Genomic DNA, 16,631 nt, shown 5'->3' on the forward strand with positions numbered 1-16,631 from the left:
CTTCATGGTGTCCTGTCCTTGTGTCTTGGTTCTGAGGGTGTTGTGTCATATCCCTGAGGGTGTTCATTGCAACATGACCTGCTCTTCAGGGTGTCATGGCAGTGAGTCTTGGTCCTGAGGGTGTCTTGACCACTTGTCCTGGACCTGAAGCTGCCATGCATTGTGTCCTGGTCCTGAAGGTGCCATAGCCTTGTGTTCTGGTCTTAGAAGTGTCACAGCTCCAAGTCCTAGTCCTTGTGGTGTCACCTCCATTTTGTCTTGGTCCTCAGAGTGTCATTGCAATTTGTCCTGTTTCTGAAGGTGCCCCAGCATTGTGTCCAGGTCCTCTTGGTGTCACATCCTTATATCTTGGTCCTGAGGATGCGTGGATGTGTCTTCTGTTTGCTAAGGGTGTCATGGCTTTGTGTCCTGGTCTAGAGGATGTCATGGCAGTGTGTCCTGTTCCTTAGGCTGTCAGGGCAGCATGTCCTCATCCTGAAGTTGCCAGGATAGTGTATCTGGGTCCTCCTGGTGTCATATACTTGTGTCTTGGTGCTGAGGATGCCATGGATGTGTGTCCTTTTCCTGACTGTCAGGGTGTAGTGTCCAGGTCCAGAGGATGTAATGGCAGCCTGTGTCACGATACCTCAGGGTGTCACAACAGCGTATACAGGTGCTGAAGTTGCCCTGACTTCAGGTAATATCCCGGTCCTCGTGGTGTCGCCTACTTCTGCCCTGGTCCTGTGGGTATCGTGTTCCACTGTCCAAGTCATGAAGATGCCATGTCATTGTGTCATGGTCTTGGGGGTGTTACTGTAACATGGCCTGCTCCTGAGGGTGCTGTGGAAGAGTGTCCTTGTCCTGAGATTGCCATGGTAGAGTGTTGTCATCTTGAAGTTGCCGTGGCATTTTGTTCTGGTCCTAAGGGTGCCATGGCAGTGTATCTTGGTCCTTAGGGTGACACAGTGGTGTATCCTGATCATGAGGGTGTCACATCCATGTGTCCTGTTCCTGAGGGTGACATGGTATTGTGTCCTGGTCCTGAGGGTGCTGTGGCTGCGTGTCCTGGTCCTGAGGAGGCCAGGGCCCCATGTTCTGTTTTTACGGGTGTCACAGCAGTCTGTCCTCATCCTGAAGGTGCCATAGTTGTGTCATGACGGTGCCATGTCGTTGTGTCCTTGTCCTGAGGGTGTCATGTCCATGTGTCCTGGTCCTGAGGATTCCATGGTGTTGCATCCTGGTCCTGAGGATGTCATGGCACCATGTCCTGGTCCTGAGGGCATCGTGGCTGTGTATCCAGGTCCTCACAGTATCACATCCTTGTGTTCTCGTCCTGAGGGTGCCATGCCATTGTGCCCCCTGTTTCTGAGGAGAACTTATTGCAGCCTTTCAGTATATAAAGAGTGCTTATTAGAAAGAGAGGAAGGCTCCTTACCAGGGTCTGCAGTAACAGGACAAGGGGCAACAGTTTTAAACTGAAAGAGGGTAGGGTTGTGTGGGACATGAGAAGAAAATATTTTATTATGAGGGTGGCAAGACACTGGAGCAAGTTGCTCAGAGCGGTTGTGGGTGCCCCATCCCTGGCATTGTTCAAGGCCAGGCTGGACAGGGCTGGGGGCAGCCTGGGCTGGTGGAAGGGGTCCCTGCCTGTGGCAGGGTGGTGGGACTAGATGGTCTTCCAAAGGTCCCTTCCAACCGAAACCATTTTGCGATGCTGTGATTCTGTGATGTCCATGTGTCCAGGCTCTGTGAGTGCCATAGCAGCTTTTCCTGATCCTAAAGATGTCATGGTAGTGTGTCCAGGTCCTGAGGATGCCATGGCTCCATGTCCTTGTCCAGAGGGTACCATGGAAGCATGTCCTAGCCCTGAGAGTGCCTTGGCTGATTGTCCTGGTCCTGAAGGTGTCATAGAGGTGTGTCTTGGTCCTAAAGGTTCTGTGGCAGTGTGTCCTGCTCCTGAGCATGTCATGAGGCCACACCTCGAATCCTGTATTCAGCTTTGGTGTGCAAGTGCAAGACCTTGAGGTGCTGGAGCATGTCCAGAGCAGGACAACAGAGCTGGGGAAGAGGCTGGAGCACCAGTCTGATGAGGAACAGCTGTGGGGACTGGGGGTGTTCAGCCTGGAGAAAAGGAAGCTCAGGGGGAACCTGATCGCTCTCTGTAGCTGCATGACAGGAGGTTGTAACGGGGTTGGTCTCTTCTCCCAAGTCACAAGCAACAGGACAAGAGGAAACAACCTCACGTTGCACCAGGGGAGGGTTAGACTGGATATTGGGAAATATTTCTTCACCAAAAGTGTTGTCCAGCACAGGAACAGGCTGCCCAGGGAGGTGGAGTCACCATCCCTGGAGGGGTTTAAATGACATGTAGATGTGGCACTTAGGGACATGGGTTAGTGGTGGGCTTGGCAGTGCTGAGTTGACAGTTGGACTTGATGATCTTAAACGTCTTTTCCAACCTAAATGAGTCTGTGATTCTATGATGTTGTGATTTGGTACTGAGGGTACTGTGGCTTTTTGTCCTGGTCCTGAGGGTGTCATGGCAAAGTGTCTTTGTCCTGAGGGTGTCTTGACCACTTGTCCTGGCTCTGAAGCTGCCATGCATTGTGTTCTGGTCCTAAGCATGCCATGGCTCCATGTCCTGATCCTCATGGTATCACCTTCATTTTTTTTGGTCATGAGGGTGCTGTGGCATTGTGTCCTGGTCCTCATGGCATCCCCTCCATTTGTCTTGGTCCTGAGGGTGCCGTGGCCATCTGTCCTGGACCTGAGAGTGTCATGACCACTTGTGCTGGTTCTGAGGGTGTCATGGCTTTGTATCGTGGACCTACAGGTGCCATGACAGTGTGTCCTTGTCCTGAGGGTGTCATGGCAGTGTGTCCTGGTACTAATGATGTCATGTCCATGTGTCTTCATCCTGAAAGTGCTGTAGCATTATGTTCTAGTCCTGAGTATATCATGGCCATGTGTCCTTGTCCTGACGGTGTCACTGCAGCATGTCCTGGTCCTGAGGATGTTGTGGCATTGTGTCCTGGTCCTGAGGGCGTCACAGCAGTGTGTCATGGTCCTGAAGGTGTCACGCTAGCATGTCTAGGGCCTTGACGGTGCCATGGCTTTCTGTCCTGGCTTTGAGGTATCCATGGCAGAGTGTCATGGTCCTGAGGATGCCATGGCAATGTATCCTGCTCCTGAGGATTTTCTGGCATGTCCTGTTCCTCAGGGTGCCGTAACAGTGTGTCAGGGTCCTGAGAGTGTCACATCCATGTGTCCCTCTTATGAGGTTGCCATGGGAGCATGTCTTCATCCTTTTGTCCTGTGGCAGTGGTTCCTGGTCCTGACAGCACCATGGCAGCATGTCCTCATCCTGAGGCTATCACAGTACCATTTCCTGTTCCGGATGATCTCATCTCTATATATCCTGGTTCTGTGGATGCCATGGCATTGTGTGATGGTCCTCATGGTGTCATGACACCATGTCCATGTCCTGAGGGATCCATGGACACGTGTCCTGGTCCTGAGGGTGCCATTGCAGACCCATCCCACTGTGGGGTATGCTGCCAGCCTCTGCAGGCATCGACAGCCCGGCACGCCTGAGATGTAAGAGGGGGAATTTGGTCATTTTGGAGTAATGCGCTTCTGTCCCCACATTGTCACTGTGTCATGGAGCTATGTCTCTGGGGGTGTGGGTTGTGGTCCTGGAAATACTCTTCATGCTGTGACATCTGCAGTGGGGAAGTAGGGTCAGGGCAGGGTGATGGGGACAAGGACAGGGTCTGAATGGGGCCGGCCACCCCAAGGTGATGGAAGGGCTCCTGCCGTGGGATGTGGTGGTGATGGCTGGTGGGGTTCAGGCTGGGGGTGCAGGTGGGGGCACGAGGATGGCCATGCCTCTGCCCAGCAGCACCCATTGCAGCTCCTTTTCCTCTCCTTCTCGGCAGGTGGAAAGCAGTGACACCCCCAAAGACATCGCAGCCGTCCCCAAGTGCCCCCTGCCCTGCCCAGAGGCCAGCCCTGCCGAGCCGCTGCCCAACGGGGACGTGGAGGGGGACGGTGCCCAGTGGAAGGGTGCAGAGGAGGGTGGTGCGAGCCCCAAGGGTGGACGCTCCGAGGAGGACGAGACGGAGAGCCTGCCAGACGGCGAGACGGGCCAGGCGCTGGAGAATGGCCGCTGCACCCCCAAGGAGGGCCTGGACGCCCCGGCCGATGAGGGTGAGCTGGCCCCTTCCGACCCCCAGAAGAAACGCGGGAGGAGGAAACTCCTGGAGGCCACTGAGAAAAGTAAGACCTTAGCCTTGAGGGCTCCCTGCCACAGGGCTGTGGCTCTGCCCGCGGTCCCACCAGTGCCTGCCACACCTCTCCAGGCGGGGACCCCCGGCCCCCACCACCCTGCCCGGCATGCTGTCCCCGGGAGGGGTCCGGGCTGCAGTGGCTCCTGGTCTAGGGAGCACTGCCGGAGGAGGAGGAAGGGCTGAGCCCCTCAGTGCCACACGGGATTTGGGGTGGGGGCGGCAGATCAGAGCCGGGTGCTGCCCTTGCATGCTTGTCCTGTCACACCGCCCTTTCCACTGGCAGGAACAGGGTAAGCAAGTGGGAAGTTCAGTCCTTGTCCTGCCAGCACAGCCGGTGCAGGTGCCCCGTGGCGTGCAGGGGCCCCGTGGCGCACGCATGCCCCTGCCTGCATGCGAGCCAGCCCAGGGCATGCCCACCACTGCCAGTGCTTGTGCCGCTTTGCATGGCAGCCCTGCATGTGCCAGGAGCAGAGCGGGAGGTGTGTGCATGGTGCAGTCCTGGGACCATGCTGCCCTGGTGCCGAGGAGGTGCCAGCTCTTGGTGCCAGTGCTGCTCTGGGTGTTGCAGGGAACACATGATTTGGAGGGCTCAGCACCACGCTGGGAGCACCCAGCCGGCAAGCGGCTTGGCAGGGAAGGCCCTGGGGGTCCCAGTGGACACCAAGCCAAGCATGAGCCAGCAGTGGGTCCTTGTGCAATGAAGGCAAATGATGTCCTAGGCTGCATTAGGAGCATTGCCCACCAGTTGAGGAGGACACCTCAAGATGTGCTGGCTCAGTGCTGGGCTCCCCAGCCCGAGAGGGGCATGGCCAGGCTGGAGAGGGTCCAGCGAGGGGCCACCAAGATGCTGTGGGACTGGAGCCCCTCTGCTCTGGGGCAAGGCTGCGGGAGCTGGGACTGCTCAGCCTGGCGCAGGGCAGGCTCAGGGGGTTGGATCCGTGTCCATAAACACCTGCGGGAGGGTGCCGAGGGGACGCAGGCAGCTCTGCCAGCGGTGCCCAGTGCCAGGACCGGAGGTGACGGACCCTAAATGGGTGCCAGGAGGGTCCCTTTGGACCCCAGGACACACTCCTTGGTGTGAGGGTGACATGGGTCCAGGCTGCCCAGAGCAGTGCTGGGGATCTCAGTCCCTAGAGACCCTGGTTGTGGTCCTGGGCAGCAGCTTAGGGCATCCCAGCCTCTGCCAGTCCATGTGTCATGTCTGTGAGCGCAGGTATGGATCCATGTGTGCAGCTTGGGGAGGGTTCCCAGCTCTGCTCCCCCTGCCTGCTGTGAGACCCTCAGCTGCTCTGCAGACCTCAGCACAGCGGACATGGGACACCCGCTCCCCAGTTCGTGCTAGCCCCATATGCTGCCCAGCCATGCCCATGCTCCTGTCTGGGCAGGCAGCGCCATGGGGACCAGGTTCCCAGGGCCACCAGGTGTCCAGACTGCCACTCACTGGGGTCAGGCTTTGCACCCATCCGGTGCCTTCCGTAGCTGTGGCTGCTCACAGGCAGAAGCGGCTGCAGCACAGGCCATAGGGGAGCCAGCCCAGCACTGGCCCTGGCTGCCCCCTGGGCACACACCAGCCTGTGTCCCTGCTGCCACCATCCCTTTGGCTTGAAGGTGCTGGGCAGTGGGATGGGGCAGCATGGACCAGCCATGAGCTGGGATGGGGAGCCACGCCTGCTCCACAGGAGGGGACAGACAGCTGGCAGCAGAGGGGGCACAGAGCTGGGGAGGTCACAGCACTGGCACCACAGGGCACCGCTGAGCAGGAGCAGGGTGGGAATGAGGGGCATCAGGCTCTGGTTGCTGCAGGCTTCTCAACCCAGGTCAGCAGAGAGACCTGCTGCTGGCCGTGCTGAACAGGGCATGGAGACAGGCAAGGAAGGGCTGGGCTGGAGCTGGGGGAGGCTGGGCTGGAGACAAGCAATGCAGATGCTGCTGCAGTCACGAGGCACAAAGCAGGCAGCTGAGGGAGTGGAGAAGCCATAGCTGGCAGCGCAGCACAGATGGTCAGGGGGACCTGTTGCCTGGGCTGGGCATGGGTCATGGTACAGCCGCAGTGCCAGGCTGGCCCTGGTGGCTGAGGGGAGCTGGACCAGATGGGCTGAGCCAGTGGGATTCAGTGCAGCACACCCCAATGTGAAGGCCAGCATGGAGTGGGGTGGAGACAGCTCCAGGGTGCCCTGCCACCAGCTCCTGTGTGCAGCAGAGCTCTGGTTTCAGAGGCCAGCAGCAACAGGCACTGGCTGGAACAGGAGCACAGTGCCCTGAGCACAGTACGTGAGCATCAGTACCATCAGCGTGTGTGCTGTGAGCAGGTCAGGCTTCACCTTCCAGACTCAGGCTGGTGTTCATCCCTTTCCCCTCAGCAGTACAGAGCTCATCCTCGTGCAAGGTGACCTGCCTGCAGGGCCCTTGCATGGTGCTCATCCTTCTGCTCTTCTTGCCTGCATCCCTGCTGTGCAGGCACTTTCTGATTGTGTGGAGGCTCTTCCCTCCCCTCTTCTCTGGTGCTTTCCTGCAAACACAGCCAGTGTCTGCGGCCATGCGCTGCATGCCCTGGCGCTGCTCTGAGGCTTCTCTGCCAGGCTTGGGGCAAGTGCCCTGGTGATGCTGTCAAACTCGTACCCAGTGGTACCCAGAAACTGCCTGGGGGAGCCATGCCAGTGCCAGGAGCTCGCTCCCTTCCCTAGAAGCCATTTCCAGTGCTTCAGCTATATCTGCGGTGAGGTTAGTGGCAGCATCATCGTCTTCCAGCAGCAGGCTTGCCTCCTGCCAGATCTTCTTCTGCTCCTTGGTCCTTCAGCTCCTGCTGCCTCATGCCTGGCTGGCCAGCGGGCTCTCCCGAGCATCCTTCACCCGCTCACCCAGCACTCCTGCACCCAGCGCTGGTTCCTCCTTGCACATTGGCTTTTCACCTCTCATTGCCCAGCACAGGGCTGATCTTCCAGCACTGCCTAAGCATGACTTACCAGCCATCCCGCCAGCTCTGCACCCCTTTGCTCTCCCCCCCAGTTCTGTCCCTGCCAAAATCCCTGGTGGAGAAGGTCTCGGTGAGGGTTCTGCTGTCTGTTGGTAACTCTGTGTCCTGTCCCAGCAGCACAGCTAGCTGGCAGAGAGCACATGACATGGCACTGCTGCAGGTGCTGGGACGGGCAGGAGCTGAGGCCAGGGCCTTTGCCGAGCGCCAGCCATGTACAGGATGCTCAGGCAGTGAGCTGCAGCAGCAGGAAGGTGCGGCAGCAGCCCCGCTACTGGTAACAGCCGGGTGCTGGGCTGTACACCCCACAGCCGCACAGCAGGCAGTGCAGCAGAGGCAGGGGGGATGCTGGCTGCATGTCCCCAGTATAGTCAGTGTCCCCCAGTTTGGCGAGTCCCAGTGCCTGGGTTGCCGAACTCAGTGATGGAGAGACCCAGCATCTCAGAACAGGCCAGGACCCCTCTGCTGTGTCTGAGTTTCCCCACCTGACATCCCCATGCCTGTGGGCAGGACTGGGAGGACAGGTTGGCTGGGTACCCCCAGGGCACTCACACATTCCTATGCCTGGCACAGACCAGAAAGCTGCTGTCCCCCCCAGTATACCCCAGTGTCCCCCAGCACTCAGAGCAGGGCTTTTGGCCACGCTCCTCCTCAGTCCTCACTGCTTCTGGGGCAGGGGCCAGCTGCTGCAGTGGGGTCGAAGTCCCCCTGTGCCAGCAGTAAGGGACTGCCCAGGTGTCACGCAGGGCTGGGGGGCATGTGGGGGCGCTGCAGCACAGCCCAAGGACCCAGGGGACATTGCACCCTGCAGCAAAAAGGGCACCTGTTCAGCTGGCAAGTGGGGATCCCAGCCAAGCCGCTCACCTGCAGCCCACATCTGTGCCCAAGCAGCCAGTGCCCAGCAGCCCAGGTGAAGCACAGAGGAGTGCTGGCACCTATGGTGCATGGACCCACTGGCCCCAGCGCTGCCTGCAGCAAGACACGGGTGGGTGGGTGCCCCCACATGTGCACTCCAGCATGCCCCACACTTTGGCCTTGCTGCCCCCCGCTTGGCCCCGGCCCCCAGCAGCTTGGGGTGCACCGAGTTTTGCAACCCCAGAAACGGTCAGGGTTATTTTTAGTCACTTCCCTGGCAGCAGCTCAGCACGTACCTGCGGTGTGCGAAATGTGCCGATAGCACAGGAAGCCAGCAGGGCTCCACGTGCTTCCCCTGCCCGCCCTGGCCCTGGTGGGGGCTGCTCCCCCAGACTCCCTGGTTGGGGCGTGGGGAGGGGGCACAGGAACAGCCAGCTCACATCCCAGCAGCTGGCATCCCCCAGGGAACACAGCCCAGGCCACGCATGGCAGTGATGAGTGCCATTCCCTGGCTCCCAACCAGGCTGGGGATTCCCAGGTGGGCCCCCTTCTCCCCCACAGGGGCCTGGGTGCCCTGCCCTGTAGCACTGAGCTGATGCCCCCAGCTGATGGCTTCTCTCTGTTCTGTGTGCAGGCAAGGAAGAGAAGGAAGAAAACAACTTTGACACCCTGAAAATGGAGGCAAGTATGTCCCGGGGCTGGGCCCCCACCGCAGGCTGCACCGAGGCACCCGCAGGAGATGGGCACCAGACAGCCCACTGGCCAGCACGGTGCCCGCAGGGACCAGCGTTCCCCGATCCCTCAGAGTCAGCGGCCCTGGGGGACCTGCAGGGACAGAGGTTCTGGGCTCCTGCGCCCCAGCACAGCCAGGCACCAGGCAGCACCTGCCTCTCTGCTGGGGACCAGATGGCACCGAGCTGTGGCCAGGCCAGTAACACCCCCCTCCGTCCAGCCGTCTGTGGGATGGTGCTTGCTCGAGCTGACTCCATGCCTCCCCCAGCACGTCAGCCTGGGGCAGAGCCATGCCCGGGATGGTGACAGCGGCACCCATCCAGGTCCTGGTGCTGGCCAGAGCGTGTGTGTGCACACATGTGCGCACCTGGGCAGGCAGTGCCCCCTGAGCAGTCTCCCCTGCCGGTCCCAGCCTGCACAAGTGGGGTGCCCACCTCCAGCCCCCGCAGGCAGCTCCGCTCTGTCCCCTCAGAGCCCAGCCTGTCCCGGGCCTCGGCTCCCACCATGCTGCTGTCCCCAGTGCCCGCAGCAGTGCTGTGGCTGCAGCCTTCAGCCTCCTCTCTCTCCCTTCGGCGGCAGGGCTCCCGCGGGCGGCTGCGTGGCGGGCTGGGCTGGGAGTCGAGCCTGCGGCAGAGGCCGATGCAGCGGCACACCTTCCAAGCTGGGGACCCATACTACATCAGCAAGAGGAAGCGGGACGAGTGGCTGGCCCGCTGGAAGAGAGAGGTAAGGAGCCAGATGCTGCCAGAGAGGATGGGGAGGAGGGGCACCATGGCATGGTGGTGATGCTGGCGTGGGGTGGGCTGCATGGTGCTGCAAGTCTAAGCACCCCAAGCCCCTTGGTGTCTAGCTGTCTCCAAGGCTGCCACAGCTAACTGCAGCATCGCTAATGACAGCAGGCAGAGGTCCGGCAAAACATGGCATGCACGGAGCACTCTGCCAGACACTGGCAGTGCCGGGGTAACCAGCTGCATGAGGGGCGCTCAGCTCAGGGTGAGGGCTAGGATGGGCAGCCCCAGTGCAGAGCACCCCAACCTGTACCGTGCCGTGGGGCTGGAGGTGGAGCAGGCACTCCCCGTGGGACCACCGTGGTGGTGCCACTGCCCTGCCTGCACCCAACTTAAATGCCATGGCCAAGGCGGGCATCTTCACTTCTCGTGCCTGTGCCCTTACGCAGGGGGCACCATAAGGCAGGGGCCGGGGTCCCAGTGTGTGCAGCCACTGGTGCAGGGGCCCTGCTGGTGTGGGCAGCACAAGGCCCTTCCTTCTTCTGTGTGGTGTGTCAAGGGGTGTGCCAGGATGTGCCATTCCTGCCAGTTTCCCAGGGAACCAGCATGTGCCATGACACAGCCAAAATCAGCAAAGGTGAGGGCAGCAGCAGCAGCGGGAGCCTGGCGCAGGCGCAGGGCTGCAGGCAGGCCATGGTGCTGACGGCCACTCAGGGGGGTGCCATGGGGCAGGGGCTCTGCGGGCACCCCAGGGTCTTGTCCCCACCAGCATCCCCACCGCTACCCCATCACCTCACTCTCTGAGTTGTTCCCTGCTGCCAGCAGGTCTCCCTGGCAACAGGTCCCCTTGTGCCACCACCACTCCCGATGCTATTTATAGCCCTGCGCCGCTAAGCACCATCATGCTGGCACTGCTTGGCAATGGGGGGAGGCTGGCATGGCTGGGGCATCCTGCATGGCACAGCTGGCACAGCCACAGTGTCTCCATGGGGCACAGAGCATGGCTGGCATGGCCACAGCATCCCCATGGGGCACAGGGCATGTCTACAGTGGCCCTGTGGGGTGCAGGACATGGCTGGCACAGCCACAGTGTCCCCGTGGGGCACAGAGCACAGCTGGCACAGCCACGATTCCCCATGGGGCACAGGGCACAGCCACAATTCTCCATGGGGCACAGGGTACCACTGGCATAGCCGCAGCGTCCCCGTGGACCACACAGGTCATGGCTGGCACAGCCACAGTGTCCCCATGGGGCACAGGGCACAGCCACAGTATCCCCATGGGCACAGGGCACATCTACAGTGTCCCTGTGGAGTGCAGGTCATGGCTGGCACAGCCACAGTGTCCCTGTGGGGCACAGGGCACCACTGGCACAGCCTGGCTGGCACAGCTGTGGTGTCCCTGTGGGGCACAAGGCACTGCTGGCATGGCCACAGTGTCCCAATGGGTTGCAGCATGACTGGCACGGCAGCAGTGTACCCATGGAGCGCAGGGCACGGCTGGCACAGACACAGAGTCCCCATGGGGTGCAGAGTATGGCTGGCACAGTCTCCGTGTCCCCATGGGGCGCAGGGCACAGCTGGCACAGGCACGGTATCACTGTGGGGCGCAGGGCATGGCTGGCATGACCACAGTGTCCCCACAGGGCACAGGGCATGGCTGGCACAGCCACAGTCTCCACGGACCACGCAGGGCATGGCTGGTACAAGGCACAGCTGGCACAGCTGGGGTGGCCATGTCAGGGGATCTTGTGGATCAGCAGTTCCTGGGGTGGCCAGCGTGGGCACAGGGGGTCCCGCCGCCCCAGTGGAGCTGGCAGCCAGCGGTGTGGGGGGAGCACCGCCAGCCCCAGGGGCTGAGTGTGGCTGCTGCCCACGGGCAGAGCTTTAGCCAGGCACAGGGTGGGCTGGCAGAGCCGTGGGTTTCCTGTGGGGTGTCCCGGCCAGGGTGGGCACCCGGCGCACACTCGGGCTGTGTGCCAGGAGCCATGTTTGCCAAAATCATGCTTGTGGTCAGGGCCTGCAGCCCCTGCCCTGCAAGAGGTGGGGAGGGCAGGGGGGGCACCAGCCATGCAGGCGTTCGCCTGCCGCCACAGCGCGGCGCAGCCCTCGGTGCAGCCACGCTCCGGCCACCGGCAGCAGTGCAGCGGCCACCGGTGCCATGCATGGACCCCTGCGCTGCAGGCCATGGGGCAGCGGTGACTGCCCTGGCAGCCCCCAGCCTCACAGCCCCCTGCCCCTGCCCACACTGTGTGCCGGCCAGTGCAGGCAGCTGCTGGCCATGCTGTGCCATGTGGAGCATGTGGGGCAAACTGCGGCGCAGCGTGGCCGGGGAGGTTGGTGGTTGCAGCCACTGAGTAACAATTTTCCAACATACGGTTCACTCGCCAAAACAAATGTAGATTCAGGTCAGCCAGAATCACTTGTCAGCCAAAAATAATTGGGAAAAAATGCTAAAAAAGTCAAAATACTTATTTTGAGGAGTCTCTCATTCTCAAACAATGCTGAATTTAGCCGCGTTTATTTCCGTTATTTTTCTAATAAGAATAAGTGTTTTCTTTTCATTACGGGAGAAAGCCTGAAATGTTTTCAGGCTGGATCAGCCTTTTTCCCCCCATCGCAGCTGACAACCACCAGCAAGCTGCATGCCCAGCACCAATTGTCACTTGCTGGTGGTGTCAGTGACAGAGTCCCCAAGGATTGGGGATGGGCCATGCCACCCACAGCGCTTGCGGCTCCGTCACGGGGAGAGCCATACCCTTTCCCTCCCTCCAGTGAGCTCCCTGTGCCAGCCGCGGTGCTGGCTGTGCCACAGTACAGCACTGGCTCTGCCCCCAAGGGATTTGCTTCTTCGGTGGTGCCAGGGTCCTGGAGGGCTGGGGGACAGGAAGCCCTCCCCGGGAAGGGACCCCCATGGCATGGCCCCAGCCCTTGTCTCGCCACACTGCAGCCCTTTGGCACTGGCTGTTTCCTGCTTGCTGAGGTCCCCAGACCTGTAATCAGTCAGCTCGGAGGCATATTTTTAGTGAGCGCAGCAGGCTGGCACCATCCCCTTGGCCAGGCATGGCCACTCCTCATCCCTGGATGGTGTCAGGGCTTCCCTTGCCAGGCACTGGGCACAACCCCGTGCCACCCATGGCAGGGACACCCACTACCCATGCCCCAGCATGCCAGCGCTGTTGGCATGGGCAGAGGCTGCCTGGCAGGGTCCCAGTAGCTCAGCTAGGGTCACCAGCCCTGCTGCAGTGGGGACAGGGACAGCGTGGTCCCCTCTAGCCTTCCCTCCTCTTCCTCACCCCCAACAGCCTCCGAGGGCCATCACTGCCCCTCACCAGCCCCAGTGCTGCAGCTGGAACAGTAATGTACAGCTCTGGGCACTGTCCCTTGCCCGTCTGTGCTGGGACACCCTCAGCCAGGCCCTGGTGTCAGCGGGTGAGCCCCTACCCTGTGCTAGCCTGGGGCAGGGATGGGGCAGGGGACAGAGGTAGGATGAAGATGGAGATGGGATGAAGATAAGATGGAGATGGAGATGGGGCAGTGGATGGAGATGAGGATGGGGATGGAAATGAGGATGGGGGTGGGGCAAGGACAGGGCCAGGGAATGGGGGTGGAGATGGGATGAACTTGAAGATGGGGATGAGGATGGGGGTGGGGCAAGGACAAGGACTTGGAATGGGGATGGGGAGGGCATGAAGATGGGGGTGGGGGTGGGGTAAGGACAAGGACGGGGATGGGGATGGGAATGAGGATGGTCGTGGAGGTAGAGCAGGGGCTGGGCAGAGCTGCCTGTGTCTGTAGGCGCAGGAAGGCAGGCGTTGGGTTGATCGTCTGGATGTGCCCTTCACCTGGAGCTCCAGTTTATCTATAACGACCGGTGGATGGGCGATTTCCTCCCTCTGCCCTACTCCTGCCTCTCCCCGGGGACAAAGCAGAAGCACTCCCACAGCGGCACCCGGCAGCTTTGTCCCCTCCACTTTTCTTCCTCTTCCCCTTTGCCTCCTCCTTGGCTGCAGCCTTCCTTGGGTGCCCCTGGGTCCCTCCTGGCTCTTCCCACATCCCCAGCCCCCATGGGTGCCCCACACCGGGGTGTCCCTGCCCAAGGGTGCGCCAGCTGCACCCCCCCGGCCATGCTCCTGATCCACCCCATCCTCTGGCTGGGGCTGAGTTCAGGTCCAGATAATTTTATTCCAGGTCCCCAAAGGTCTGGCACGGCCAAGGGGTGCTGGAGGGGACAGGCTGCCCATGGGCTGCCATCACTCCACTGTGACCCCCAGAGGCTGAGGCTGTTTGCCTGGCACTGGGGTGCAGCCGATGTTGGGGGTCCCCAGGGGGCTAGCAGCCTTGGGGCAGGTGTTTTAGCCAAGGTGCTGCAGCACCGGCCCCAGTACCCCTTGGCCTGGGTGGGGGTCTGCAGGGCCGGGCCAGAGGGCTCTGCTAGCACACAATCCCCAGCCTTCCCACTGGGGGCAGCCCCATGCCCCGGGGGTGACAGCCATCAGCGGCTTTGTCCCCTCCGCTCTGCAACACAAAGGGGACCCGGAGCTCCGGAGCTACCTCTCTGTGGGACATCTCCTGCCTGGGGGTCCTGGGGGACTCCTGGCCCAGGGCTGTCTGGGAAGGCAGTGGCAGCAGGCTGGGGGGCTGGCAGGGGACAGGCCGGGGAGGGGGGAAGGCAGGCATCCCAAGCATGTCCCGTCACAGCTGCGGTGGCAGCTCCCGCATGGGCTCCCTGCTCTGCTCTGCATCGTTGAAAAACTTGTGCCCTAAAACACCCCACCACGGTAGGAGGGCAGCGGCAGCACCTCACGGCACCCGTGCCTCAGCTGAGACCTGCACCCTGCGCATGGGTGCTGTGAGAGGGCTGCCCAAGCCCCGCGGCAGCTCAGTGCTCCAGTCTGGGGGCCCACCTGCCACCGGCTGTGGGAGAGGAGAGGGGACACGGTGGAGCCCGTGCTTGGCCTTGACACCGTGCACAGCCCCTGCGGCTGCAGCCGGCAGTGCCCAGCCTGGCCTGGCTACTAAGACAGAGTCCAGGTACACGGCATGGCACAGGCAGTGTCACTGCTGGGGATGGTCCTTGGGGTGGCTGGCTGCTGAGGGGACAGGTACCCTGGCTGCAGGGGGTCTGGGTGTCGAGGGCTGTGCCTTGGGGGTCCAGAGCCAGGGGAACAGGCTGTGCGGTGTGTTTGCTCTCGTGCAGTGGGACAGCTGGCTCTTAGGGGACATGCCAGGGATGTGCCAGCACTGGGGGATGTGCTGGGGGACAGGCGGTCATTAGGGGGCCGGTTTTGGGGTATCTGGGTCTGCACCTCAGCAGCCACGGGCAGGGGCAGCCTGTGGTAGGGAGCCCACTGTCCCCATGCTGGTCCGCCATGGCCTCTGGGATGGGGAGCTGCTGGGATGCAGCCTGCAGGTGGGCCTGGGCTGGAACAGCTGAGTCTGACCAGACCAGTGCTGTACCGGTGTGTGCTGGGGGCTGAACCGGGGACTGCGGCCCCAGACCAGTGCTGTGTTGGTGTGTGCTGGTGGGCTGAATTGGGTGATGTGGGCCCAGACCAGTGCTATGTTGGTGTGTGCTGGTAGGCAGAACTAAGTGCTGTGGTCCCAGACCAGTGCTGTGTCGTTGTATGCTGGTGGGTCTGGACTGGGTGCTGTGGTCCCAGACCAGTGCTGTTGTGACTCTGGACTGAACTGGGTGCTGTGGTCCCAGACTGGTGCCGTGTCAGTGCATGCAGATGTGCCAAGCCAGGCCAGCTGCTCCCAGACCAGTGTCCGTAGTGGGCCACACTGGTGCAGCTGGTGCCAGCCGGTCCCCAACTGGTGTGTGGCACTGGGGTGCTCGGGGCAGGCCCTGCCAGCGCGGCCGGACGGGCAGGGCCCTCAGGGCAGATTCCAGCCGTGCCGGGCCGAGCCCCCCGGGCCGCCCCCCGCCCCGTCCCGCCGCACAAAGGGGCCGTGGGGCCGCGGCCCCGGGATAAAAGGCGGCGCGGCGCGGCGCGGCCCAGCTCGGACGAGGCCGCTGAGAGCCGCGGGCCGGCCAGGGCGAGCGCGGAGCCCCCGCTGCTGCCTGGGGCCGGGCCTGAGGAGCGGGAAGGAGCTGGAGCGGGCCGGGCCGGGCCGGACTGCGCGGGAGCGGGCCCGGGGAGACGGCGGAGCCCAGCCGAGCGGCACCGGGCCACGGTGAGAGACACCAACGAGCGGCGCCCAGTCGAGCCGGCCCGAACTGAGCCGAGCCGACCCGAGCGGAGCCGATGCGGGCCGAGCCGAGTTGCCGAGCCGGGCCGGGCCGAGCGGAGCCAAGCCGGGCCGAGCCGCGGGCAGGGGGCCGGGCCGGGCTGTCCCCCCGGCGCCGCGCGGCCCCTCCCCGCCGCAGCCAACCAGCCGGGCCGGGAGGCACCATGTGACCCGGGGAGCCCAGACAAAGAACCGCCGGCCCTGCCGGCTCGGCTCGGCTCAGTTCGGCTCGGCTCGGCCCAGCCCGCGGCGGCGCCCAGCCCGCATGGGTAGGTGGCCACCGTGGGGAGGACGGCTCGGCTCGGCTCGGCTCGGCTCGGCTCGGCTGATCCCGGCACTTCCCGGCCGCAGGGCAAGGCTGGTCCTGGCTCGGTTGAGCTGAAGTGTCCCGGCTGGGCCCCGCGGCACGGCACGGCACGGCTCAGCCTGCGGGCGCGGCTCGGCACGGCCAGCGCCGCTCAGCACACTGGGTCCGGGGGCGGGGGAGGGCTGGGGACCGGGAGGGTGACAACAGGGGTGCTGGGGCTGTCCCGGGATGGGTCCTGGCAGGAGCCTGGCTGCCGGGGGTCTCCGGGAATGGAGCTATACCCCGGGGCGGGGGCTGGGGATACCCTTGGGTGGGTCAGGAGGGTCCAGGGGGCTGGGAGCTGGGGACCCGTGTGGCAGCGGGGTCGGGCCAGCCCTCCCGGCAGGGACGGGATGATGTGCAAGGATCCAGGACTGGTCCCATCGCTCCTCGGGCATCGTGGGGTGGCCAGGAGCCAGGAGCAGGGACAACCCCCCAGGTGGGGGCAGAACCGGGGCAGGGAGTTGCCATCTTCCCCAGAGCCACCCCCAGCAGCTT

The 16,631-nt window shown here is 62.6% G+C and overlaps 2 protein-coding genes across 6 annotated transcripts in view; both read left to right on the forward strand.

The window, feature by feature from the left end:
- DNMT3A (DNA methyltransferase 3 alpha) overlaps positions 1 to 16,631 on the forward strand; it is a 48,931-nt gene that overhangs the window by 21,224 nt on the left and 11,076 nt on the right. For 4 of the 5 annotated variants that reach the window (XM_055810448.1, XM_055810451.1, XM_055810452.1 and 1 more), the window contains 3 exons: positions 3,918 to 4,257; positions 8,729 to 8,775; positions 9,406 to 9,552. In XM_055810448.1, the coding sequence (XP_055666423.1) occupies positions 3,918 to 4,257; positions 8,729 to 8,775; positions 9,406 to 9,552 (534 nt within the window). The remainder of the gene's footprint in view (positions 1 to 3,917; positions 4,258 to 8,728; positions 8,776 to 9,405; positions 9,553 to 16,631) is intronic. The other variant, XM_055810450.1, reaches the window with a different exon arrangement.
- LOC129784878 (uncharacterized) lies at positions 9,560 to 13,117 on the forward strand. Its single transcript, XM_055810453.1, has 2 exons — positions 9,560 to 10,796; positions 10,827 to 13,117. Exons 1-2 carry the CDS (start codon positions 10,476 to 10,478, stop codon positions 11,442 to 11,444), a joined length of 939 nt encoding a protein of 312 aa, XP_055666428.1. The 5' UTR covers positions 9,560 to 10,475; the 3' UTR covers positions 11,445 to 13,117.

Source organism: Falco peregrinus, chromosome 7, assembly GCF_023634155.1.
Source record: "Falco peregrinus isolate bFalPer1 chromosome 7, bFalPer1.pri, whole genome shotgun sequence".
Lineage (NCBI taxonomy): Eukaryota > Metazoa > Chordata > Aves > Falconiformes > Falconidae > Falco > Falco peregrinus.